Here is a 24,989-nt window from a genome sequence, read left to right on the forward strand (position 1 = left end):
CTCCATCTCTGTATCCTCACCCTGCTTGGGACCTGGTGACACTACAGCCCTGGACAGCTCAGTGCAAAGGCCCCAGCACCCATGGGTGATGCTGGCAAGTGCTGGCAAACATGCAATGCCCACAGAGCGAGATGAGTGGACAAGCCCTGGACCTTGTGAGGCCCAGGTGAAGGGCAGGCAGGCCATGGCTCAGCCAGTACTGGAATGTAGTCCAGTAAGCCTGGGATCTAGGATGCACCAAGAGAGATGCAGAGAGGAGGGAGAGAGGTGGTACAGTGGGGAAATAGGCCAGAGGTGAAGTTATGGCCACGCCGGAAAAGTTAGAGTAGCCTCAGCCAGCACCATGTGGAGCACAGACCGATGTGACCTTCTGTGGTGTGCTAACCCTGTGAGGCAGGTCCATGGTACACATGGAGAAACTGAGGAATACTAGTCAGGCAATGGGCCTGGCACTGCACTGAGGGTCAGGACAGCTTGGAGTCAGGCTCAGGCGCCTGACCTGATGCCTCTTTACCACACCAGCGGCCCCAGACCTGCTCTCACTGCTCAGGCGTAAGTGTCTCCTCTGTCTCCTATAAGCCTACACTCAGCCCAGGAATCGTTTTTAATTAAAATGGGTTTTTTGTGAGTAACAAGGAAAGCTCAACTTCTCTGTCTTTTTGCCTCTGTGAGCTGCAGGTTCTTGGCTCCAGGCACCTACAAGCACAAGGACTCCAGCCCATGGAGCCCTCGCTCCCTCCCATACACAGGCCAGTGCGGTGCAGCTGGGAGGGTGCCCTGCCCAGCAGAATGGAGGGGACTGAAATCCAACCTGGGCAACATGTTGGCTACACACCTGGGTCTCCCCTCCCCGACTTATACAAAGGCTCTCTGCCCTAAGAGCGCTTCTCTCTGTCCTGCCCTTACCCCCAAACCATGTGGGGAGTCTACAAACCAGGCAGGGACCCGGCCCCATAAAACCCATGGAAATGAATCACCTGGGAGTGAGGTGGAGGACTCTCCAAGCACACTGGGCAGTTTGCAAGGCAGGGGACCCCAACCTAGCTGCCTGTGACTCTCTGGTGCCTCTGCACAAAGCCAGCCAGAATGAGGGGTGTGCACTCACAACAGACAGGGCCCAGAGGATACTTCACAGCCCTGGGCTGGGGCAGGGTCAAACACCATCCACCCTGGTGTCTGCCGCTCGATGGAGAACAGGACATAGCCTGTCTGCTGAGCACAGGGCTCTGGAGTCCAACAACTAAACCCAAGTTCAGTTCAGTATGGCTGCGCAATCTCGGGCACCAGTCCACCTCCAGCCTCTGTCTCCTCCTTTGTAAAACAGGGACAGTGACAACTGCTCGCTTGAAGGGACCACTGGGAGAAGGTCAGTGCGCTGCCCACAGTGGGAGGATGTGAGCTACTGACTATTGCTGTGACCGGTGCCAAGTGACCGTTGCACCATGAAGGGTGTTACTCTCCTACGTCAGGATGGAGGGACTGGCGTGTGGCAGGCTCAGAGTAACCCTCTCACCTTGCTGGATTTGTGGTCCACATTGAAGGTGGCGATGATCCCATCTGTCAACTCCCGGCCCTCTCGAAGCACCACATACTCTGACAGCCGGTTGGCCAGGTAGGTTTTGCCGGTGCCACTGGGGCCAGATAGGATGATCCGCCGGTGCTCCACCAGCAGCGACACATAGCGCTGCAGGATGGGCTTGGGGATCAAGGACTCGAACACCAGCGCGTCCAGGCTGTTCTCTGCGAGCCCTGTATGTGACAGAGACAGGAAGTGTCTGAAGCCCAGTAGAAAGCGTGGCTCTGTACTCATCTAACTAAGACTGCTGAGGCCAAGGTGACTCTTAGAGTGTACTCACCTAAGTGGCTGCTCCTGCAAGTACCCTGGAGGGTGCCAACACAAGGCCACCACTCCAGGAAGCCACTGCCCTGTGCACCAGTGCCTCGTGCTCCTGGCCCATCTTGGTGACTTTCTCAGCTTTCAAGTCTCCTTTCATAGCACTGCCTCATCTCCTGTTCGATTCACCCACGAGGTAACCCTGGTCCCCACACTTAGGTGTACTCCAAAGGCAACCTCATTTCCATCTTGACAATGAGGAACAAGACAAGATGTGAAAGGGTCGCTTGATCTTAGAATGTGAATGCTGCAAATCTAGGTAGAGATGTTACATATGGAGAACTCTGATCCTCAGCATCAAGGGGGAACTTATTCTTCCCCTGTGCTGCCTGGAGTAAAGGTTAGCTGTCCAGAAACAAGGTAATTCTGTTTAAAAATTCCCTTCTAGGACTTCAATTGTTTTTTTTTTTTTTTTTTTTTTTGTCTTTTTCCTTTTTACTGGTACCGGGGATCGAACTCATGACTGCCTGCTTGCAAGGCAGGCACTTATGCCGCTGAGCTAAATCCCCAGCCCCTCAATTGTTTTATAATAGCATCTTCCTTATCCAAAATTACTCACTGCAAGCAAATGTCTGCTAACACACTTTTGTGCTTGTGCCTAATCCTCCCCCAGCCAAGAGTAACATATGTAGCATTGACTGCTCTGTACTGTCCATGAGGAACGTCTCCAAATGCCTTATCTGCTGAGGACAGGCTGAAGATCTTCCTATGCCTGAGCTCATTCTAGTCTCTATTGGTTCAAAATGTGATGCACAGTGTGTAATGTGGGGTTTGGAGTCTAATAATAATCACAGGGGCAAATTATTCTGTCTTTCGCCCTAATACCCCAGGGAGTGGTGATCTTGGAGATGAGACTTTGTCCCTCCGTATGGTTCCACTAAAGTGAATTCCTACAGCTCAAACCCTTGAGGAGTTCTGAGTGCTCTAAAAGCCTAAATTTCCAGTATCACAGGAAAATACAAGAATCAGGTGTCTGTGAAGTATAACCCTGAGCTAATCCCTCCAGATGCTAAAACTTGATGTGCTGACAGCCAGCAACCAAGGACCAGGCTCCAGGGAGGGTGACCTGTTCCTCCAGAGGCAAAGAATGATATCACTGTCACTCTTTTATTACCCTCAGGACTTATAATGTCCACCTGGAAGATGGTTAGTTTGAGCCGGCTTCTGTCACATGTAGTTCAAGAGCACAACTGTGGCATCTCACTCTCTAGCAAGCCTGGAAGGGACCTCCACTGCAATGTGCCACTGGTTACCAGCAGGGGAGGATTCTCACTGGTGGGGAATTGGAAAACCTACCAGCCAGCAAATAAAATTTGCATGGAACAACTCCAAAATCACAGTGAAAACTGCAGACAAGAGCCTTCTGAGAAGTAAGAAATGGCATATCTCAAAGACTGGGCCTAGTGTATGCTCACCAGTCTGTAATGCAGGTGGTTTGTCATACGTAGCAATAAATGCATTTCGCAGTCACATGAATGTGTAGCAGATTAGGTTAAACAGGCTTTTTAACAACAGCAGTTAGAACATTAATGGACCAGTGTTTTTAAAGCCCTGGCCCCAAATCCAAATGAGGATAATGATGCTGTTTCTTGCACTCATGTGACTGTGAAGTACTTTTCTCTGATACAGGACTTTCAAACCCAGAGTTCCATGGGCCACACTCTGGACTGGGGCTTCAGATCTCTGGTGGGGAGGCAGCAGAAGCTAGGGAAGCGCCTCGCATGGGCAACAGCTCTGCTGTTTAGTTAGGCTGCCCCGAGTGGCAGCTCGTAGCCTGCAATACACTGTAGTTTCCTCCTACAGGATGGGGTTGCATCTAGCTTGCTGGCAAGAGGCCTAGGCTAATGGGACCTTCTGATGTATAACTTCAGCAGTAAAATTTTTTGTTTCCTATGGGATTTAAAACAGCTCAAAGCTTTGACTAGCTTAGGTAATAGTTAATTCTGGTGGAGGGGGAAAAGAAAATAAACAACCCACATACATATGCACAAACAAAACCAGAACCACAATTTCCCATGCTAAGTTGAAAAACTCCTACACAATACCCGAAAGCCCCACCCTCAGCCATCAGAGGCACCACACCTTTGACGGTCACGGAGATAGTAGTGTTCTCGCCCACCAGGTAGCCGCAGGGTAGGAGCTCGGGGGTCTCCGAAGCATTGCTTCGCTTGATTTCCCCGATGCTGTAGCCCAGAACGCTGTCCGAATTGAGGCCTAGCTGGCTTACCGGGTCCACATGAATGATGTACTCCTGGAGGGAATCACACGGAGGCATCGTGACACAAGGCTGCCCACACCTCATGCTGCCATGCTGCCACTGAGCGATTTACAATCACATCCCTGATCTCTATGGGGATCATGCCTGGGTACCCATCCCAGACCTCTTAAAACTCGGTTAGGGGTAAGGGGGAAGAAATAATAAACTCCTAATGAGATTTTTGCGGACGTTTAGTCTGGAGGAGCCAAGCATGGCAAGTGAGGCTGCCTTTCCCAAGTTCAGCCAGTTTTCAGGGGCTCAGGGTCTGAGGGTGGGGCTGGGGAACACCTTGAAATGTAATTCTGACAGGAAATCTCTTTGCCAGTCCCTTCAGAGCAAATGACCACCCTGATAACCTAGAGCAAAACTCAGGGCTGCCAGTAAAAAGCAGCCGTGCCACTTTTAAAGGGAAAAGACACACTGTATTCCAAAGTGTTTCTTGCACACGACTGAAAGGCTTCGAATATGAACAGAGGTGCAAATGGCCACACTGTGGCTGAGGTGAGTCCCAGGAATAGGACAGAAGGGTCTAATTCCTCACCTACCAGTGATACCTCAGAAGCTGAGGCTGTTGTTGTTTCTGTCTGTCTGTCTCTCTCCTTTGTAGTACTAGGGAACAAGCCCAAGAGTGCTCTACCACTCAGTTATATCCCAGTCTTTTTTTTATTTTGAGACTTCATTTTGCTAAATTGTCCAAGCTGCCCTCTAACTTGACATCCTCCTGTCTTGGCATCCTGAGTAGCTAGGATGACAGGCACGCATTAGTATAACTGTGTAGTCTTTCTAATCCATGACAGACTTCAAGGCAAGGCTAAGGCTTTGACAGAGGTAGCAGACTTGGTCTGTTCTAAGCCATCCACATCCCTTGCCTGGTCATACTTCAACAGACCTGCTGGCCAACATGTAGAACAGTCTTTGCTCAAAGAACAGAATTTCCTCCCTGCAAAGCCACTCTTCACTACAAAGTCAGTGGTGAACTAATGAGGTCATGTTTTAAAGTCTAACTGCACTAGATACTCGGTCTAATTGTAGATCCATGGCCTTAGGATCTACAGTCCTAAAGATGCGTCCTTTCCTCATCTTTAAATGGGAAAATAAAGGGTTCAGCAAAAAAAGGGCTGTTGCTCTTCAGGTGATAGGGTAAATAAATGCCCATGGCTACTGACTTACTTTAGGACAACAGAGAAAAAGACAGGCCCACTGCATCCTGAGGATTCAGTTAAAGACCTGAGCATTGTCAAACCCCGGCAGTGACCCTTTCCTCCTCTGCCCTACTCTCCTGACCCTCAGGAGGACATGAGCTTTCTCAGGTCCTACAGCACCAAGGCTGGCCTGGTCTGCTTCCTGCTAGGCTCATATATGTACCCACCTTCACACTCCAGTGACCTGGAGCTCCTGTGTAACAATGTAACCTACATATATGAATATTTAAATGTCATTGTCAATAATTTGATAGTCTTTGTGGCCACTCAGAAAAGAAAAAGAGAACACAGAGAGAGAAAGAGAGAGAGAGAGAGAGAGAGACAAAGGGAGGGAGAGAGAGAGAGAGAGACAAAGGGAGGGAGAGAGAGGCCCAAAAGCTTCTTCCAAATCACTTTTCATTGCAAGGTTCACCTCTTTTTTTTTTTTTGTACCAGGGATCGAACTTATGACCTGCACTTGCCAGGCAGGCGCTTATGGCACTGAGCTAAATCTCCAGTCCCAAGGTTCACCGTGGTACTTAGTTATTGCCCCTGTGGCAGGTGCCCAATGCAATGATGCTACTGACAAGAACAGAAAAATAACTGCCAGTGTCCTTGACAGTGGACGTTGATGGGACATTACTGTCATCTGTAGCACAAACCAGAATCTCCAAAGGAGTGGCACAGGATTCTGGACACACTGGAATATGCTACCCCTGTCCCAAATGAAGCACAGAAATGTGCTGGCTCAGCTCTGGCCACAAGTAACAGACCCCAAAGCAAATTTAAAGGATACAATTATAGGGTGAAAAGAGAACTGGGACATGTGCAGTTCATGTGACAGGATGAAATTGCTGGCCAAGCGACACTCACCAGCTGGTCAACCACTGCCAAGAGCAGATGGCAAAGTCTGACCAATCACCAACCGGTATTTCCGTAAGTCTGGCCAATCACCAGCCTGTATTTCCACAAGTCTGGCCAATCACCAGTCTGTACTTCCCATCCTCTGGATTCAGCAGCACAAGGACACGAAGGAAGGGGCAGGACAGATACTTGGCCAAGTTCAGGCCACAAGCCACCCTCTCCCTCCCTGGCCCAGGCCCTTCGCCACAGTGTTCTCCTCAGACACTTACTTTGAACAGCCGTCTAACCACCCCATCGAGCACATCCCACTTGGTCTTGCCACTAACGCCAATGCAGCCAATAAGAAAGACGTGAGGTCTGGAGTCCTAAGGGTAAGGAAAGGCACGCAGGTGAAAACCAGCAGGTCTCTGACACAGAGGACATAGATGCCTTAGACTTCTGCCAGTGCTTGAGAGGGCAGTGAAAGCTCAATACCAGGCATAGCTAAATAGAATGAAACAGCCTGAAAACCTTTCCCTGCTCTTCTGCTAAAACTGCAATGGGCCAGGAAAGTGAAAATATTTTGTTGGGAATCTGGAACTTCTGTTAAGTGCGTATCTTGCACAGCGCATAGATCACACATCCGTCACCTGAGATCCTCTCTGATCTCTGCCAAACTGACTTATGCACTCACCTCTTCCAGGAAGTCTTCGGGGATTAAACCACCTGGCTTAGAGCTTAAGCTGCCTCAAGAGTTCTGGACACTACTCATAGAGGATGGTATATTCTGCATGCGCTTCTGTTTACTTTTAGAAATTTGTCTTTTTTTGTATTATATGTCAAGTTGGTGTCCTTGCTAGATTTAGAACATCATGTGTTTTTATTTTCATTTTATCTGTACTTTTCTCTTTTTTGGGGGAGTTTAAGTGACATTTATTATTTTCTTATTAAAAGTTAGAACATGTTCAACTCAGAAAACGAGTAAAGCTCTGGGAAGATTGCCAAAAAATAATCCTTTTCTCTACTTCTTTTGCATCTCTGCCTCCAGGCACTAACTGATCCATCGATCACTGACAGGCAAATAGAACATTCCATTCTGTTGGTGTTTTTAGTATCTCCCATGCTAGTAAGGGCAAGGTTAGGAACAGGATGGGGTAGGTGGAGAGGAGGAGGAATAGGCAGTTAAGCCAAATCAGCAAAGACAAGAACACCAGTTGTGCAGCAAGGTGACCTGACCTCACATTTGCTTTTTGGCCTCCAATAAGTGGTACTTAGGTCTTGAAGTTTTGCAGCTGCAAAATGAAGCTAGTATCACCTGGTCAGCCAAGCTCTCCTGGATGCTGTTGTGATCCAGAAGGACGTAACTCCTGAAGCTGTTGGAAACTTTGGAAAAACACAACCTCTATGTGTTTGTATTGATGATCCCTAGAATCGATGCCATCCCAGGTATCACCTGCATTTACTGTAAGAACGTTACAGGAATGGAATTTTCCAGGACAGCCTGCCACTCTTCTAGGCAGGATTCTGAGACTGGAGCCAGGTGGTGTCTCTTTTTAGACTGGATGACACTACAGCCCCACATTCTGGACTTCTCCCTTCAGTGAAGCTGACAAGCTAGCCACATGGGGCAAATCACGGCAGAGAAAAATCTGGGTGCAGACACTATGGGTTCTTTAGCTGGTGGAAACTATACTAGCATATTGCCTAGAAATGCTAAGAAACAAAAAAACCAAATTGAAGGGGACTTGAAATCATGACCTATGAGGGTATTTCCCACTTACTTATTAAGCCAAGGTCACTGAGAGCATCTTTGGGACTTAATCTCTGACTAAGATTCAACTCTTGCTCCACCCCTAAAGCCTCTGGCTGTGGCATCCACTCTGGAGCTCAGCACAGTCAGGTTCCAGCCTGGGGAACTTGAGGTGCCCCACCAGCTCCACTCAGCCCCCAACGTGACCTTGGGAGTTGTGGGCCTCTCTCTGCGGTCACTTTGTTGACAGCCTGGTGCTGTTGGCCAGCTGGGATCAGTCAGCTCATTTCTGTGTCTTACAAGCTAAATGTACTTAAACTGCCTTAGAAGTGCTTGGGGAATATATTAAACTCAGAAAAGCCATCTTGAGGGATGTTAGTGTCTGGTTAATTACAGGAAAGTACAACATGTTTTTAGTGTGCTTTGTTAAGACGTTCAATAAGAGAAAAAAAAGGAAATGCTGCCCGTTCACATCAACTGTCAAAGGGCTGCCAGGATGTCGGTTACAGTAGTCTCCACGTATCCACTGTTTCTCTTTCTGTGTTTTAGTGAGCCATGGTCAACCCAGTGTGGTGTGATAATTGCTTTATATTTTGTTTTTATTTCTTGCTAATCTGCACAGTCAGGCTCCAGGTGTTAAAGTTCTGCATTTATACATTAAATTTTATCACAAACACATACAGGAAAACACGTCATTTATGTAGGGTTGGTACTTTCCTTGGATTGAGGCATCCACTGGGTGTCTGGGAACCTGTCTCAGATGGATAAGTGGGGACGACTGTCTCAGAAAAACATTAGCACTATTTCCACATCACCTCAGGCTCCGAGATGAAATAGTGTCATGGTGAAATCTCTAAGCTAGGTAGTACTACCTGGGGAAGGGTCAGGCAGAGCAGGGAAAGGGATCCAACTAACCTCCTTCCACTTCATTTCCTCCTGAAAGCTGACAACTATCTTAACATGCCTGCCTCCTTCCTTCCGAGCCGAGCATTCACCAGTGTCATCCAGCAACATGTCTGCGAATGGAAAACATCAACAGCCTTAGGCACATGGGGACAGCAAAGCCGGCTTCCTGACACCCCCGCTGCCTGGGGGCCCAGCAGCGGGACAAACCAGGTGTCGGGGGGGCAGGGGAGGGGCAGGAGAGAGGGCAGAATGGAGGATGATCACAAAAAAAAGACCACAGTAGACCAACCAAGGAGCCAGCAGGCTGACGATGTGTCTTGCCGAATGGATGTGTGTGGGACTCAACCAAAACAATACAGCAGCAGCATCATGGATAAAAAAACAAAAGCATCAGCCTCGATATGCTCACAAAGGAAATCCAGGTCATGGTCACTGATGATGGAATCTGTCCTGAAGCCAGGAAGGTCATGGGCCAAGCCATTGCCGATGGGGGGTGGGGAGCTGCTCCCATGGGGTGTATGCAGCATTCTGCTAGCAGGTCAGCCTCTTAAAATGGATCAAACAGAACTCAGCGTGGTGGGTGAGGGGCTCCAAGCTCACAGCTTGGAGAAGTGGGGCCACTGGAGCAAAGCATGAGAGCGCTCTCACGGCTGGGCTCATGTTGGTAGCAGATGCACACCCAGACACACACACATGCCAGCGCACACACGCCTGCTGCCTCTGTGTCATCTGCTCATCTGCTTCTTCAGGGCTCCAACCCCAAGACCAGAGTGCCAGCTGCAGGGCCCCGCCTGCCCCAGCCCTGCGAGCCACTCACCCAGGCTGGTGGACTCGGTGAGGTTCAGGCTGTGCTGGGAGAGGCCCGGCGACTGCCGGGGTGACGTGGAGATGGACACCTGGGAGGGTGCCCGGCTGCAGCCGCTGCCCTGAGACTCTGACTTCAGCCGGTCGTTCTCAGCTTTCAGCTTCTCTATTTCACTCTGCAAAGAGTAGAGGCGGACACTCACATGAATATAATAGGGAAGAGGAGTATCTGAAATTCACTGCAGGAACCACAGGGCTCACCCAGCCAAGGCAAGCAACATGCACAGAGAGATTCTGCTTTTGCTGTACACAGATAAGCATGGGGGGCCAGGCTTCATCTTCCAGAGAACTTTGAACAGCAGCTGTGACAAGCTTGGCTTTCCCAGAATCTGCTGCTTTCTTATCTAAGAGTTTGTGAAATTGGATTTGCTAGTTTTCTTTAATGCAGGACTTGTCAGAGCCTTTCATGAGCTATTCTGCTTTGTTAATCTCACAGGACATCCATTTCCCAAATTCATCTAATGAAAGAGCTGTCCTTTCACAGATCCTTGCATGGATAGTATTCCAGGGATCCACCTTTGGGAAATGCTGCATTCCAGCTAGCATACCCCACTGCAGTCCTTCATTTTGGGAATGTTTACAAAGAACTCAGTGTGTGCAAAGCAGGTGCAATGTCCAGAGAGAAGGCAAAACATATCTCAGAAACCCGGATGTTTCTCTATGCCAGATGAGGGAAAGTCTGTAAGAACAAATCTACAGTCATATTCAAGGGAGGAAGTAATTTCCAGCTGCAGGATCTGCAGAGGCTTCACACAGGCTGGGCTTTGGGGAAGGGTCCAACACAGAAGTGCCCAAGGTGGAAGCAGAGAAGGGGAGGGCAGGGTGGATTAGGAACAAAAAGGACCCTGCAGAAAGCTTCACAGCCAGTGAAGGGGATGCTTTAGGCAGGAGGGGCAGGATTGCTCTTATACTATCACTAGACTGGTCAGAGGACTGTGCAGACATAATTGAAAGAGAAAGAGGCTGAGAAAGCAGAGGTTGCTCCAGATTCTAATGTAGCCCTGGGGTCTGGCAGAAGTCAGCTGCCTGAGGCTCCTTCCTGGAAGACTTTGGGCTCCACTCCCTGTCCCGAGCTCTCACCTGCATCCTATTCATGGCCTCCCGGAGCTGGTCCAGCTGGTGGGCAGAGCTGAGGGCTTCCAGGCGGATGTCTGTCAGCTTCATCTCCTTGTCTCTCAGCTCATTTCGGAGCTGCATGACCGTCTCAGCTTCACTATCCATGCACTCTGAGATTCTAGGGAGAGGGAACATTAGTGATCCAGTGCATCTCCTTTGAGTCCCCTCCTGACCAGTGGTCCACTCTTTCTTTGCAGATGTGGCAATCGGAATGGCTGTCATGTGCCTTTCTGTAAATTCCGATAATTGAGGGATAAGCAAGAGATGGCACATGGGAATAGCAATCTTCAGGGTTTGAACGCCTCCTGACTGTGTACACAGCTGGGCCCCTATCATGACACCACGCGGCCTTTGAGGTCTAAACTCAAAGAATCAAGATCAACTCTGATTTCAAGATCAGAAACTCCAAGGTTAAACAGTTTGGGGATAATTTGTACTGACCCCAAAAGGAAAGAAACCTAAAGGTATGGGAAAGAGTTTATCTGCTTCTTATCTCAGGGGACCTGCTTCCTCTAACTCACAGCAAAAAGAGCAACCCTGTCAGGGCTTAGAAAGCAGAGGGGACAAGGTGACATGGAAGCCAAAGTTTCATCTGCAATCCCTGTAACGGCGTGACTGCTTGTCTTTTGTCTGCAGTTGTGCACAGGATCGAGGTGACCGTGGGACCCTGCCAAGTGGCTCCTTTCTTGATGAGTTCGGGTTCTTTCTAGATGCCTGGCAGGTCAATGCAAAATGGAAGACCCCAAAAGTCACAATGAAATGCAATATCCAAAAAAGGTAGTTCCTCTGTTAAAACATGATACATCACTAAGGCAAATTTTTCTGGCCCTGTGGACAGTAGGCTGCCAACTGAAGATGTGTTTATAGTACATCAACATGTCAAAATAGGTTGTATTTACTCTACATGTAATGCGAAGCAATGAAAAGTTTAATTTACAGCAAAAAACCTTCTCGGTCAACTTTATTTTTTTAAAAAAGAGTTTTAAATACTATACAGTCATTACTAGAAACCTGTAGGATTCTGTCTACCCTGTAACTCTCTATGACCTGACAGGAAATACAGGATCTCTTACAAGTATCCAATAAAGTTGTTTTGCTAGAAGAAAAGGTCTCCATTGCTTTTGTGTTCACAGTTGTGACTGCTTTTTAAGACTGTAACTTGTTTTTAGATTACAGTTGCATCTGTGACTTTACCACCAGGTAAAGGCACTCCATCTCCAGCAGGACCCTCTGTGGGCCTCTGTCCCATCTCTGTGCTTTCTGAAGCTTCCTCTAAAATTCCTCCATCTTGTCTCTCTCAGCAAAGGGAAGCAGGTTGACAATTAGGTCACTCCTACCTACTCAGCTGCAGGATTTTATGTTGCTTTATACACAATTATTTCAGGATAGAAGCTAGTTTTTTTTTATTACTTTTTTTCTGCTAGATTCTTCTTTAAACATGTTTTAAAAAAACTGTCCAACTTAAGTTTTTCATAAAATCAAATCTTTCTTAAGGTCAAATTTGTCTCTCACGGGGGCTGGGGATTTAGCTCAGTGGCATAAGCGCCTACCTTGCAAGCAGGCAGTCGTGAGTTCGATCCCTGGTACCGATAAAAAGGAAAAAGACAAAAAAAAAAAATTGTCTCTCACAATAATGATGGTTGCCAAATAATTGAGGTTATTTTAAAATATTTTGTTCATATTCTTGTTTTATAATTAAAATATACATTCAGCGTTTAAAAAAAACCAAGCAGTGCTGTGGACTCAAAATAATCATAGCAACTAGGGTATTGGGTGGCCCAGATTAGAAAGCTTTGACGCTTATTGAACTGGAGACAGGGGTAAAAAAAAAATACCTCAAAACCCACAAACCACAAGTTCATAAAGTTATGGAGCTGAAGCTGAGGATGCCTGAACGCCATGGGACCTTGTGGTCACCACGGCAGGACCTCAGGATTCTGCTCTGTAAGACCTAACTGCTGGATTGAGGGCCAAACTAAACCTGACCTGTAAAACTAGGCAAGCAGTGGACATTTTAATTGTGGAAGGAAAACAATTTATAAAACTATTAAAAGAGACATAATTGTATTTTGGGGGTGGAAAGTCTTAGAAGGAAATTTTAACACTTAAACAGCCAAACTTTTCCAGTGTTATTTATTTAACCTATACCTGATCTGTTTTGACTTAAGAGCAAAGTCATTTCTTGGTTTTAAAAGTTATCAGTGACCAAGGAAGTTTTTAAGCTTCCAAATCTTGAAAAATGCAAGGCACTCCTGGAAATGTTGTTATTCCTATTTCATTCCTATGAGAAATGGAAGCTGATAGATTTAGGACTGAAAGGACTGGAATTTAGACATCAACACACACAGACACACACACACACACACACACACACACACACACACACACACACACACACACACACGGGATCGCCAACCCCAGCTCTTTGTTCTCTGAATAGTCTGCAGTTTGTAAGTTTTATCTACAGAGCTATGTTGTTTTGGACCAAGGAGGTTATAAAAACTAGTTCGTTCCTGAGAGGTCTATGGTTTCCTGGTTTCAGTGGAGTATAAAATCTGAACAAAACTCCACTGTGACACTCCATTCCGAGCCAAGCTGTGGCCTATACAGAAGGGGGAATCCATTCCACAGCACGGGACAGGCTGCTTGGGTCCTTGGGGTGTCAGACTGGCTCCCCGCTGTGCCCCACATCATGCTGCTCTGCTTGAGTTCCTGTCACGTGAGCCATTTCCCCCAAATATTTCCTCAGCACTCATCTGTGGGTTATATCACATGGGTTCCTCTGCAGAGATTGGCCAATCAAAGACTTTCCACAGGTGCGAGGGCCCAGGTATTTGTCCACTTTGAAATTCACAGTAAATGTCCATTCCATCTCCAGAGCTGCAGGAGAAGGCTATCTGGGGTGGGGCCTTCAAGAAGCAATCAGCCTTATATGAGCTCACTGAGACTGAGGCCCAGCGATCAAATTTGCATTTTTATCAAGAAGGAAGAAAGACCAGTGAGAAGGCTCCCTCTGGCTGGTCATGTGATGCCCCCCACCACGCTACCACTCAGAGAAAAGGTCCTCACACCAGAACCACAAGCTAAATAAACTCTTAGTCTTTCTATATGACGGGTCTATAGCTGCTTACTACAACAGAAAATAGTCTAAGACAAAAGGGAAGCAAATTAAAAGGAAGACAACTCGAGTTGGGGTTATAAGAGTTCCAAAATCAGCCACCTAAAAGGGATCCCCAACAGTGCAGTGATGCTATGGAAAATGAGCTCTCTGTAGCAGTCTGAGCTCTTTTCCAGTCCCTACTGTCCAAGACAAAGCATCCCCTTTCCCCTGCCTGGCTCCTTCCCTGTGCAGACCAATGCTCCATTACCAATAGTTCCTGTGCCCATCACAGGTTCCCTCTGCTGGCTCCAAGCTTATTCTTGCACCACTTGCAGTGTCTTTTTTTCCCATAGTAGGTGCTCAGCTAGGCTTGCTGAATGCATGAACAACTCGGCTAGCTATCTGAAGCATACTCTTCTTCCCTTTGGATACTACCAACTCTATCAAAGGTAATTATCTCCATTTTTGACATGGGAAAGTTGAGGCAGAGATAGTAACATGCCCAAGGTCACACTCTTCAAGCATGACAAGGTTGGGATCAAACTTGGAAGGTCCTACTTAGCTCTGGTGCTGTACCTAGTAGGCACTAAATATACACTGCTCTGTGCTGTGGACCACTTACTGAGGCAAGTACGAGTTCCAGGCCCTCTCCTGCGATTCCAGCATGTTCCCACCATCCTGTCCAGGGCCAGGGTTGGTGGCATACCTAATTTCCAACACCTCCAGAGCGGGAAATATCGCCTTCCCGCAGCTGCCATTCCCTTCGCCCATGGGGTGAGGAATTCTCTAAGCCCAACTCCTCTGCCTTTGGTTTCCACTTTGAACTCCCTCTCCCATCTAGATCTGCACATTCTTACAAACCTTTCAAGGGTGGAAAGAAGCATTTGCTCTCAGCCCACCCTTTGGAAAACTTGACCAAAAACAAACATCTCCAGTGTCTACAGAGGCTGTGGAATGTAAGAAACGGGCTTGGGAGCCAAGAGCCCACCCTGCCCTGTCCCTGTGGGAGAAGTGGTTTGGGAGGAGCGCCCTCTCTCAGGGGCCCATCCAGCAGGGAGCATCGCCACCGCTGTCCTCTTATCTGACGTGGCCACCCAGGGTGTGTGGCCAACTGTCTGGTCCCTCCTCCCAGTAGTTCCTTCTCTCTCCTCCTCAGTGTCTTCCCACCTTGCTGGTTACTCTGCTTTCTCTTCTGCAGCCTCTAATATCAGCCTGCCCCAGAGCTCAGTCCTAGCTCCTTTCGTCCTGGGAAGCTGGGAGAACTCCAGTTTCCCAGATTTTGGTACCACCCAGGAGCCCAGGTCACCCCAGCAATGTCTCCCAAAACTCCAGGCTGGCTGGCTCCTACACATGAGCATCTGCTGAGCATCTTGATCCTACTGTGGCCAAGCCAGAGTTTCTGGTTCAGACCGCACTCCCAGTTGGGCCTCCCACCCATCCCAGACACCCAAGATGCAATCTAGGAACATCTAAGATTATTCTTCTCTTTTTCTCATTCTCTACATCTGTTCTACCACCATGTGCCCTAAATTCATCAAGGACTCACCAGTACTGTTATTCATTCACACCACCAAACAGTGCCTGCAAAACCAATGTGATATCCAACTCCACGGTGCTTGTGGGGTTAGGGTAAGAGGGAAACAAAAAACCAAGGAAAGTTCCTATCAGATGGTAATAAGTACAACGGTGAAGAACAAGGCGGTGGGGACGCTGGCAGGGAGTCTAGATTTTGCTTCGTGTTACCTTTATCCAAGGTACACAGACCAGGCCTTCCTAAGGCCACAATGACCTGATGATGTGACTGTCCAGAGGGTCAGTCCACCAGATCAGGGGCAGGCAGAGGGCAATGGCTGTGAGATAGGGGTGGCATGTTCAAGGAACAGCTCCCAGCTGGAGTGGCTTGAGCCCCGGAAGGGACTGGCCAGGCTTGAGCTCTCCCTTCCTTCGCTCTAGCTCCTTACCTTCCTGCCACAGAACACACTTTCAGGTGCTCTCCCCTGCCTGCCCCAGACTGCCTCATGTCTATGCTCTCCACATCAGCTCAGGAGCAAGTTCCCTTTGAGCTCAGAGCCTTGCCCGCTGCGGGCCCAGAGTACCACTGCAGCCTCTCCTCCTACCCTCTGTCACTCAGCCATCTGGTGACAGCCGGGCTGGCCACCCCTTTGTCTCAGACAGACCCATCCAGTTCCCACTCTTGGTTCCCCATGCTGCTGGGGAGGCTAATCTGTGCAACCAAAGCCTCTTTCCTTCTTCACTTCTCCCCCTGCAGATACACGACCCTCAGCCCTGGCCAGTGGGCCGGAAGGAGAGACAGGCTCCCTTCAGACTTGGCCTTTAACCGTCCCTACTACAGATCCTCCCCACCGCCTCCTCTCTCCTGGCCGGAGTAGAAACAGCATCCAGCAGAGGACCCAGGCAGCGCAGGCCATCTGCTGACTAGGAGATCCACACCGGATTTGGAGCAGGCCAGAAATAAACAGTGTTAAGCAAAACCACTGAGTTGGCAATTGAGTTTGTTATGGCAGCTAGAGTTACTGACCAGAACTAAATGGTGGTTCCTGCCTTACAAAGATCTCAGCTGAAATGTCACCTTTGGAGAGGGCCCTTCCTGACCGCAGCATCTCCAAGCACTGCCAAGGACTTTGTATCTCAGCACCATTTTCACACACAGCATTAACCCTCCATGCTACTGAACTTTTGTAGTTTATTTAGGATTCTCCATTTAACATCCACTCCAACCCATGCATATAGCGCCCCCCAAAGATGGAGCGCTATTAGTCCCAGGTGCTGTGGTAACAGGGATAGGAAAGGTGAGTGACCCCGAGTGGAGGCTCAGGGGTGGAGTGAGTAGCACTGTGTCATGTCCCCAGTAGTCCCTGGCTAACACCCTCAGGTTCTGCAGGACACCAGCCCCACGGTGCTCTGCTCCACTGCAACACAGTTCAAATCAATATATCAAGAGAAGATTTTCCTTCTTGTCAGGGAATGAGTGAATCAGGATGCCCTGGTGGGAGGATGGCCTATGTGACAGATCTGACTGTGTTTAACTTGCTGAGCACATAGTCAACCGAGGAGGACCCGTATTCTCCACTTCTCATTCAATCTGTCACCCAAGAAGACACGATGCACTACAGGGACAGACTGGGGTCCAGCTTTCCGAGTTCCTTTTCCTTGCTCCCCTCATGAAGATGTTCTCCCCTCCCATAACAGAAGCACACATCCCCCCAGTTACCCCCTTAGCACAGCGCCCCCTAACAGCACAGGAGCTGACTGATTCCACACAGTGGTAACCCCAGGTGGGTCTCCCTCACTAGGGTGTGGTGGAGACTTTTCCACCCTTCCACTTCCTGTCTTCTGTGAGTTCATGTGTCACAGAGACCTGGCCTCTGGACAGTCTGATCTTCCTTGCATTTCTGGCACCTATCTAGAAGGTCTTTGGCAGAGCTTGGCCACTAGCACAGGCTGCTGCCCTCAGAGCGTTGCTGGGCAAGCAGTAGGGTCAGCTCTATGGGCAGAGCCTCCTGAGAAGGAGGAAGGAAGGGTGACAGAATGAGAAATGGATGTCCCCAGTCATAGCACCTAACCTCCCTCTCTCAAGCACCCAGTGAAGCAGATGCAGTCGCCCCTATGTTAACCAATAAGAAAACTGGGATTTACATCACAGATCCACTCTTTCTGACCCTCTCCCAGTGGCTACTCTAATGCCAGCCTGGCTCCTCTCTTCTCTGGCCAGTAGTTTTCCTTGCAGACCATCGGAGGAGCATGGTCTCAAGTGGAATTCAGCCCCACCAGGTGGAGGCAGCCTTTCTCTCTGCTGCAGGGAACCAGATTGGATACCAGAGTTCCCACCCACCTGCACCAAGCCATTCCTGCCCTTGGCACCAGAGCCAGTGCCTCTCTGACCTCTATGAGGTCTAAAGCATAGTAAGAAACTGGGGGCAGGATGGGTAAAGGCAGACAGCTCTTGCATGTCACTCCTAGCCCAGGGGAGGCACCCAACCACCTGAGTCCCTGGAGAGAGAAGTACAGGCTGCTACCTCATAGAAAGTTCATGAGAATGAATCATTCTACAAAATACACACTACTTTGGCAAAGAGGACTACTACCAAATCTTCAGTTTTGAACCAATTTCTGACATCAAAGACATAAATTTTGAACAAAGAAGAAAGATATGATCTAAGTCTTATCATCCAAGGGAACAGGAATTTCATCAAAAACTGCCAACACTCCTAACACCATCTCCCTCTCATGGCAAAAGGTTCAGACTCTTTTATATCAGGGTATCTTGTTTGGTCCTTAGGATAAGGAGACAATAGTCACGATCACACTTTGACACGGCAAGAAATACAATGTTAGTTACTTCAAAGCCAGCTACTAACCCCAGCCACCAATAACACCATAAGCTAAACCTGGGTTTCCTTTTTCACTCAACTGTCCCATTCCTAAAGCATGGGAAAACCAAGCAAAGTCCCATTAAAGTAGAATATGAAGGATCCTAAGACGTCCACATGTCACAACAGGACTTTTAACAGTGCGCATTCAGAGAGGCTTGGGTGGGGGGTGTGCTACACACACCGTGTGGCAGAGTGACCCCAAAGGACAGACTTACAGAGAGTTGGAGTGAGAATTCCTCAGCAGAGGAGTTGATCCTGTGGACCCGTTGTGTGGTAACTTTGGTGAGGAAGGCAAAGAGGAATCCGTCATCTCCTCGATGTCCGAATGAGAGGATGCCGACTTAGGGGACTTCTTTTTCCCAAAAGCTTGCTTGAAGGAGCTGCGCAACTGAACACACGCACACGCACGAGACCATCAGCCTTTCGGGGGCTGCACTGTGCTTATGCCTTGGCTAACCAGAGACATGCATTCAACAGAGCTATTAAATCTCCCGACTCCCCCCAGCAACAAAACAGGCACCCCCAGCTCTCTGGAATCAGTGCATTAAGGGAAGAGTTATCTGGTGCTGGCAGCTCAGAGGACTGGACCTGTGGGTAACATTCCATGCCTACTCTGGGTTCAAGACTAGATGCCAACAGCAAGACAGAGCCTGGCTTCAGTGGATGGGTGTCGGGAGGATGAGGTTACACAGCAACAAAGCGGGATGCGGCAGACGGGGGTGACAGGTGCCAAGGACGAGGTTAGTCATACCAATGGATGGGTTAGCTTGGTATCTGATAGCAAAGTTGGTCTCGCTTACCTCATTGACCTGCCAGAGAAAATGCAAGCAAAAATGGGGAAGGGGAAGGAAAAAAGACAATTTTTAACAGAGAAAGCCAGTGGGACAGGGAATGCTAGGGACTTTTCAGACGAACATGGCTAATAATAAACACCAGGCACAGAGGAGCTCACCAGGAGGCACTGGAATCTCTACCAGCAAGGGTGCCTTCCTCCAATGCGGGAGAAAGGGGCAGGAAGACCTGGGGTCCTCCCTGTGACCTGGGTCCTCTGCCCTGCTTTGCTGAAATAGCTGCCCCCACCTTCTGTGCTTTCCTCCCTCTCTCTGGCTCTTATCAGGCAGCTCTCGGGGTCTGAGTTTGGAGTAGGAGTAGGGGCTTGCCTTCCTTTCTGAGCAGTGACAGCCTGTACTGTCCCCAAAGCACTGTACAGCCCCTTGCCATCTCTACCAAGGAGTGTCCGCTGTCCTTGGGGAGATAAGATAACACGGCGAGAAGGGAATCACCCATCTTGCTCTTCAAAACATGGGTCGTCATTTAAGATTTTTCTTTTTAACCATATTTGAAAAAAGGAACTGGTATCATTTCCTCAAATCATGACATAGACCTGAAAATTCTAACAAGACCCTAAAGAATTAAATGCAATTCTCTGCCAGGCATGGTGGAGCACACCTGTGATGCCAGCTATTTGGGAGCTTGGGGCAGGAGGATGGGTTAAGTTTTAGGCCGGCCTAGGCAAGTGAGTAAGATTCTACCTTAAAAGAAGACAAAGGAAAAAAAGCAATTCTCTGAAAGCCATGTGCACGTACTTTCCTACAAAAAGATAATATTTTGTCTTGAATAAAGGTCATTTAAAACAAAGTAATTTTCTTTCCCTGAGGTCTATTTCCTCCTGAAAATATATTTTAGGAATTTCTTAGCTGGTAAGAAATTCAGAAAATGTGCCATCTGCCAAATCGCTGCAATTTTTCTTCCATCATTTGGATTTATCTCTAACTGCATGCCCAGCTTGCGAGAAAATCTAGATCCTTCTGCTCTCCCATTTTCTACTGTTGACCACATTTCCAGACAGTAGTCATAGAAACGGAAAGATCTGGCGCACAAACTCAATCCTTGCCCCTGCCTCTGGTCAAAAGCCAGGTGGAAGAGGAGATTATGAAGATCAGGCAGAAGTAAGCTTTGGGAAAAGCTGAGAATGCCAATTATCCACACTCCTCGATTTCACTGATAACCAAGAGGCTGGAAGTAACATAAACAAGTTTTATTGTAGGACTGGAAGAAAAGAGATGATCACAGCTTTTCATAGAAAATAATTTTCTCCTATCACTTCAAAAATCAAATCAGATTGTGCTTATTTACTGCATAGTAGAGATCGAGGCCTGAGTTACTCCTATCTAGCTAGAGCAATTGAGTTGACTAAAAGCTATTAAATTAGAAACTTAAAAAAATCAATCGAGTGATGAGAAGGTCACACTGAGCTGGGCTTTTAGTTCATCTCTCGGGCCAATGTCAATAATCAAAATCACTAAACTCCCAACTCCTCTATCGCTCGACCTTGCCACCCATCCAAGACGGCACAGAATGAGTGACAGGGGAATGGAATGGATGAGGACACTGAAGCCACTATGAGAACACAGCGCTGTCAGCATTGACAAAGGGGGTTCTTTGAGCCCTGGCTGATGTCAGATAACTTGGGGTCCCTACTTTCAAGAGGAAAAGCAGCACAACACAGTGCTCCAAAGCCCAGACAGCGGGGTTAACACCTGGACCGGGGATGGGATTTTCTTAGGACTGTGGGTGGAACTGTTTAAAACTGCCACACAGAAAATCAAGCAGCTCACTGGGATGGAGGATGAGTGGAGAAACACTCCGGCAAAGGTATGATCCCAAGGTTAGCACCATCTCCAGCTCCTCACACTGGCATGATGAAACCCATTTAGAGAACAGGGTTAAAAATAATTTTTCCTGAAAGATGGGTTTGATGCTAGGCCACCATATAAATAAATAAAGATGATGGTGAAGGACAGGATAACTACTGATTCACGCTCAAAAAGTATACATTTGGAACTAAGTAAAAAGAGGCCACTTAAGAGTCGCTGTCCCAGGACTCTGCAGCCAGCACAGAGAAGGAAGAAGTAACACATATGTGACATGAAAGATAAGTCCTTCACATCAAGTCCCATGAAAGACAAGAGCTGCAGGGAGGTGGCTTCACCAATGCTTGTGCTTTGCTGAGCACATTGGTTTTACTAAAATCCTATCCACAGCCGTTTCGGTGGATCTGTTTCCAAAGGTCTGCGGCTGTGAGGTGAGGTAAGGGGCAATGCAGGCTCTATCTGGGGACACCAGCCCTGCAGCAGACTCCGTCACCAGACCCCGGAGAATATGTGCATGGACACTCACCCAGTTCTTCCTCTTCTTTTTCTTCGAGTCACTTTCGATGTTGCTGCCCACGCTAGAGTGGCTGGTGGCGCTGTTGATGCTGGAGACGCTGTCGGAAGAGTGCTGCCTGCGGATGCGGAGGTCTGCAGCCTGTGAGGTGCCGTTTCCTGGGGAGTGAGGCAGGGTGGATCACCACCTGCTGACTTGGGGAACAGTCTTGGACACGGAACCCACACATCTGGGAACCCCTAGCTATTTTCTACTGAGACATCCATCACCTCCTACGTTGCTGGCATCTAGGACTGGAAGCAGGTGGTTGCCATGTCCTATTTGGTCACTTAAATAGCACCTCCCTCTTCCTACTTTGCAAAGCAGAAGCTAAGGGAGGCTTAGGAAACAGTGTCCCTAACTCCAGGCCATTAGGCTGTATCTAGACGTGATTCTAAACGTGATTCTGAATCGTGTAGCCTCCTTGATTTGCTCCTTTTCTTTCCTTTCTGTCTTCTGCAGTGCTGGTGTGCAACCAGGGCTTGGCGCCTGTGCGGCAAGGGCTGAGCGACTGAACCACACCCCCAGGCCTGCTCCTTTACCGTCTTGCTCCTGGCCACACTTGTGTTATACACATAGCCAGCTCACCTCAGTGCAGGGCCTTCCTTATGCTGTTCCCTCTATTTGCAATTCTCTTCCCACTACTCTGCCTGGACAGCTCTTGCTAATCCTGTCTCCATTCCACCTTCACCTTGTTTAGGAGGCCAAGACCTGGAAGGCCAGGCACACTGAAAATAACAGGGGTCCCTGAACTAGTGCTCACGGCGTTTCCCTGCTCAGGATGGGACTGGACCCAGAGCCGTACCCAGAAGAGCACCGGCCTTAGAGCCAGGCAGACTCAGGGACTGGTCCCACTGACTCCTCTCTGACCCCAGGAGGCGACTTGACTGTCCTCCCTGAGGCTCAGAGCTCGCTTGCATCAGTGAAATGTGGAAAGAACTAGGGTGACATATACTAGGCTGTTGTGGAAGGAAAGTGAGATAAACAAATTAAATAACAAAAACACTCAGCACGGTGCTTAGAACAGACTAAGTGTTCTGTGATCGCTAGCTATCAACAGTACTCTCAAGTCTGCTTTTTACTGTTCACACTGTCTGCACAGGAGGTAATGCACCTGCAGGTCCAAGTTATTTTCAACTCCAACTAAACACAAAACAGTTTATTCAGACAAGTTTTCCAGGACAAGTCAGAGTCCTGATGAACCCACTTCAGTTTCTGCCCACATCAGCATGTAAATGTGGAAGCGAGAATGAAGCTAAGGGCTATAACACACTTCAACATTCTCCCAAGGGAAATATACTTTCCTTCTCTTTTGAGACATTACAGATAAGAGCTAGCCATCTTCATGGAGGCTAGAAAGAATCCAATAGAAGGTTCTTGCTTTCTAGGACCTGCTCTACAACTCAGAGGGGATTCCGAGTTTGGCGCTCTGGCAGGGAGGTTGCCTCACATGCTACCAAGGGCATCAGGTGCTCTGGCTGGAGGAGTCTTACTTTACCTTTGCAGTTGAGCTCGGGAGTGTTAATTACTCCGTTAATGGCAGCCTGGGCAGCTGCGTTCTGTTTCTTTAGCAGCTCGATGGTTTTTCTCAATTCATTCAGTTCTGAGTCCTAAGGATGAGAAAGACACCTTGGTCCCTGCAGATCCATCTTGCATTGAGCTGTACCGGACCCCCAGGGAAGGTCAACTTTGCTTGAGTGAAGGAGAGCCAGGAGGAAGAGCTCAACAGGACCTTTGTGTCCTGCATGAAGCTGGACCAAAGTGGTCCTCTAGTAACACACAGGAGTGGAATGGGACCTTGATGCCTTCGCCACCACTCAATCTTTACTCAACAGATATACTGTTGACAATTAAATTCACTACCCCAAGAAGCATGTTGAAATCTGTAATTATCTGAAGTGAAAGAGCATACAATAACACATTGGGTTTGTTATGAGCTCCAAGTGGGGAGCCGAGGCCTTACCTTCTGCTCGGCTGTCATAGTGAGGCTCTGGAGCCTGATGGTCATGTTTCCCAGACTCTGCTCGAAGGCTGCCACGAGGTGGGCCTGGAGGGGGAGCAAGTGCTCGGTTAGGCTAGCCTGCACGGCAAGTGTCTAAGAGACGCTCCCTGGGACCCCTTGATCTGGGCCCTGCCTACTGCTTTGCCCCTTTCTTATAGTCCCCTCCCACCACTCTTTGGGATTCCTTGCTCCTGCTTTGTCTTCTTCCATGCCCTGCAGTCCTTGCGACCTCAGGCCCTTCACCATCCTTTCCTCCTCTGTCTGGAATGCTCTTCCCTCCCGAGATAATTTCTATGCAGCTGTCTAAGGAGCCCTCTATTAAGTCCTTCCTGACACCCTGGGCCTGGGCTGGTTTCCTCTCCCAGGCTCACTATCTCTCTGACATGCTTTGAGAGATTGTAGTTAAAAATACACATGGTCTTGTGATTACAGGTTGATGTCTGTGTTCTCTACGACACTGTGGGATGATCTTTTGTTCAGTAAGCAACAGGCTCATACTAGAGGTTCATTGTAAGCATGTTTATAGAATGAACGAACAAGTGGGTGGCAGATTTTGCTTGTTAGAATCCCAGTTAATAAAAGGCACTGCAAGGCCCATCTGCTACCTCCTTGGAGAAACCTTTCTTGGTTGGGCTGGGGAGATACGAATTCCCTGTAGGCTCCTACCTACTATGTACGTGTCAGTTAGAACACATCAGCGCACCCTGGTTTTCTACAACATTAGGACGTTTACAAAATATGGCCAATTATAATTAAAATAAGCACTCATTTTTCAAAAATGTTACAACATGGGAGAAAAAGCCATGCATCTTAGAATTGAGCAACATGGCATTTTCCTGCCTGCCCCTTTTTCCCAGGGCAAGAGGGAATTTTGTGTCCCAAACCCAGGCTGCTTTCCCAGGATATAGAGTAGTAAGGGTGAGATATTCCTGGTAATATCATTAAGGCCAAGAATAAGCCCAGCCAAGCATGGTGGTGCACACCTGTAGTCTTAGCATTTTGGGAGACTGAGGCAGAAGGACTGCAAGTTTGAGTCCGGCCTGGATAATTCAGTGACTTAATAAGCTCCTGTCTCAAAATAAAAATTAAAAAAGGGCCGAGGTTAAATCCTTAGTACTGGGGGGGGGGGGACCAAAGAAGCAAAACAACACAAATGAAGCAAAAATAAAGAAAGGGTGCTTTTTCAAGGAGTCAGGCTGAGGAATTTCCAGCAATGGAATTAAGAATTCATTAGCTAGCCCTGTTTTTGAAATCCAATATTGTTCTCACTGTTTTGTTTTGTTCCATTTTATTGTTTTGTCTTATTCAGTGTTCTGTTTTGATTGGTTTTATTCTGTTTTGTCAGACTGTATTATAGCTGATGGAGCGGGCAGCAATTTTGAAGACAATAAGAGGCATTATGGTAGCCATTGTTGATTTCTCATCATCCTGTCACTTTCACTGTTTTGTTTTGATTTACTTTATTCCGTTTTATA

General features: G+C 48.2%; 1 protein-coding gene across 10 annotated transcripts in view; it reads right to left on the reverse strand.

Annotated features, from left to right (window-relative positions):
* The window catches only part of Nav2 (neuron navigator 2), a 669,303-nt gene that overhangs the window by 19,635 nt on the left and 624,679 nt on the right, over positions 1–24,989 (reverse strand). For 9 of the 10 annotated variants that reach the window (XM_063256804.1, XM_063256802.1, XM_063256807.1 and 6 more), the window contains 10 exons: positions 23,476–23,559; positions 23,011–23,122; positions 21,486–21,631; positions 18,521–18,693; positions 10,776–10,929; positions 9,649–9,811; positions 8,841–8,941; positions 6,466–6,561; positions 3,977–4,145; positions 1,514–1,749 (listed from right to left, as the gene is read on the reverse strand). In XM_063256804.1, the coding sequence (XP_063112874.1) occupies positions 1,514–1,749; positions 3,977–4,145; positions 6,466–6,561; positions 8,841–8,941; positions 9,649–9,811; positions 10,776–10,929; positions 18,521–18,693; positions 21,486–21,631; positions 23,011–23,122; positions 23,476–23,559 (1,434 nt within the window). Of the gene's footprint in view, positions 1–1,513; positions 1,750–3,976; positions 4,146–6,465; positions 6,562–8,840; positions 8,942–9,648; positions 9,812–10,775; positions 10,930–18,520; positions 18,694–21,485; positions 21,632–23,010; positions 23,123–23,475; positions 23,560–24,989 lie in introns of those variants that run through there. The other variant, XR_010049935.1, reaches the window with a different exon arrangement.

The sequence above is a fragment of the Cavia porcellus genome, unplaced genomic scaffold (assembly GCF_034190915.1).
Source record: "Cavia porcellus strain 051 isolate PalLab524CR breed Dunkin Hartley unplaced genomic scaffold, mCavPor4.1 scaffold_9, whole genome shotgun sequence".
In the NCBI taxonomy this organism is placed as follows: domain Eukaryota; kingdom Metazoa; phylum Chordata; class Mammalia; order Rodentia; family Caviidae; genus Cavia; species Cavia porcellus.